This window comes from Montipora foliosa, chromosome 10 (genome assembly GCF_036669935.1).
Source record: "Montipora foliosa isolate CH-2021 chromosome 10, ASM3666993v2, whole genome shotgun sequence".
In the NCBI taxonomy this organism is placed as follows: domain Eukaryota; kingdom Metazoa; phylum Cnidaria; class Anthozoa; order Scleractinia; family Acroporidae; genus Montipora; species Montipora foliosa.
The window spans coordinates 5,694,362-5,696,861 of NC_090878.1; the positions used below are offsets into that span (position 1 = coordinate 5,694,362).

A 2,500-nucleotide genomic window follows, 5' to 3' on the forward strand; every position below is an offset into this window, starting at 1 on the left:
ATGTTTAAAGAGGCACTGTCACGCTAAATTTGCTGTTTTTAGGTCACAACTGAGTACAAATCTCACTTGGTACTTAAGCTCAAACATACAACATTCCTCACAACCCACTGAGAAGATATGAAATGTATTTATGGAACAAATACCTATTCGTATTTAATTTTTGGCGACTAGCTGGCCAGTTTTTTTCAAGTTTCAATTCATTTCCATCCGCAAACAACGAAGAATGGCTTCAGTGCACTTCAATGGTTATTGTTAACAAAACCACAGCAACATTTTTTGGTCTTCACTAATGCAAAACCGTTTTTTAGTGTTTTGAAGTTTAACTAAAATAGCGTGACACTGCCTTTTAAATATCAAAGATGCTATTTACAAATGCTAGAATGGGAAGAACGTCATTAGTGTTTGTTGTGTCACAAAACGACAGAAATCTGGTGTCTGATAACGCTTCCAGTTCCCAAAACAAGCAGCAGAGAGACCTCGGTCTATATTTTAAAATGATTGGAGGCAATAAAGAGCTGTGAAGTATTTAAAAACAGTCAGGCTAAGCTTCATATTAAGACGTGTACAATGAGCATTTTGCGGTCTTGTGTTCTCTGATGATTGTCGTCAATCCATCAAGTAAATATATGTATAAATCAATGTTGTGAAAAGCTTCTTAAGTTTGGTAAACATAAGTGGACTCCAAAACACTAGGAACAAAAACGAAGGCAGACTAACCACCTTCAAGCTTGATCTTGAACTTTTCAACAAAACTTGAACAGATAAAACTTGAAGAGATAAAAGATCTTTCCAACAGATGGTCAAGCAAAGATCTCCCAAAATCTAACATTACGAGGTCGTTTCTTTTTTTTCATCCAATGGCTCTCAGTGCAGCAGTATGGATTGAAACAGCATGCACAAAAGAAATTAAAAAGAAAAGACAAAGCAAAAGAATAACATACCAGCAATCAAAGTATGAGTTGTTACCATGGAGCTGTTGTCCCCATTGCCACAGTGTGTTGAAGCAAACACAACAAAGTCGTACTTTGTGCCAGGATATAGATTGGTAAATTCTTTGCTCAATGCCTTTGTTTTTACTGTTCTAGAGTCTGTGAAGTCAGGATAATAACTCTTTGTACCTTTGAAGATAACCTGAAAATGAGTGCAAAGCAAAAACCTCACAAATGTCAGATGATTCAAGCTGGGTATTAACTGGGTAAATAAGGGCTTATCTACATTACAAACTTCAGCTCTTCTTTTCTTAGTCTTCATTTCCCACCTACTCTATTTTCAGATTTAAAGATTTACAAGTCTTTAAATTTGACACAATCCACAAGCCCTCAGTAATCTAAATTCCTCCTTTCTTCCTCTCGCCTTAGCACCTGTGTTAACTTGAGTCACTGCAAAGTTAACCCTTTTTCAAATGTAAAACCTTGGCATATAGCTCGAGGAAGGTGGTCAAAAAGAAAACTAATAGTTCACTAATAAATACCTGGCAATTTCTAATTAAACTAAGTGTAAAAATCAATCAATTACCGAGTACATTTGTACATCATCTCCGTATATCTTGGGCTTTTTCCAGAACAAGGTAATGCTTCTTTTATCTGCAGAACCTGCCTTGACATCACTTGGTGGACTAGAAGCTGTAACCAAAATAATTGTCAGAGGGTTATCTATAGATCGAACCATAAAACAATTTGGCAAGTGCATGGCCCAGTGGTTAGAGCGCTTGCCTTGAGATCTAGAGTTCCGAGGTTCAAGACCCGTTCTGACCACTGGTTCAATTTGTTCCTGGTAGTCCCTGGTTCATCTTCCCACCTTCACTTGTAAATAGCCAACTGGTTTGCATCCGGCCAGTTGGGATTCTTAACAGTTGTTGTTGTTGTTGTGTTCCGTCGTTTCATTAATTGTTTTTTATTGGCCCTGAAAAGCCCCATGGGGCGCGGTCAATTCAGTATGTATGTATAAGTATGCATTTCAAATTTCCCACGACAAAACCTTGTTACTAGAACGTTCAGGATGATGATGGCAGTGACCGGCAACACCCATCTTCCTTGGAGAAATTTTGTTACACACCGATGGAAGTTCCCTATTCACTCATACAGAACTACATTTGGAATATGATCTTGTCGTCCGGCATTCAATATTGTTCTTTAACATTCTCATACAAGGGTTCTAGTTGTAACACAGCCTTATTCTTCAGTTTGCTTTTGACTTTCAAAATTTCAGCTTTTGTAATGAGACCATCCCCAGTATTTAGGTTGCGTATCACTTTTGTAATGCTCTCATTGTCATTGTCCACTGATGAACGTTTCCCAAAGAGGTCACTAAAAATAATGGTGGTACAAGGATGTAGAGAAACCAAACTTAGTCAAATAACCTGAAAGTTACAGGTTTGACTTCTGCATTTAAGGAACTCTAGTCAGAACAAGGTTATTGAACTACTGCCAAATACTGAGACCAAAAAGAATAGTTATTTTTGTAGAACTGTTAGGACTAGAATGCGTTGCCAAGCGGAATT

At 37.6% G+C, this 2,500-nt stretch overlaps 1 protein-coding gene across 6 annotated transcripts in view; it reads right to left on the reverse strand.

Annotated features, from left to right (window-relative positions):
• Positions 1-2,500, reverse strand: part of LOC137974334 (uncharacterized) — a 141,306-nt gene that overhangs the window by 11,217 nt on the left and 127,589 nt on the right. For all 6 annotated transcript variants that reach the window (XM_068821264.1, XM_068821263.1, XM_068821262.1 and 3 more), the window contains exons 15-16: positions 1,516-1,622; positions 942-1,131 (exon numbers count right to left, since the gene is read on the reverse strand). In XM_068821264.1, coding sequence (XP_068677365.1) covers positions 942-1,131; positions 1,516-1,622 — 297 coding nt within the window. The remainder of the gene's footprint in view (positions 1-941; positions 1,132-1,515; positions 1,623-2,500) is intronic.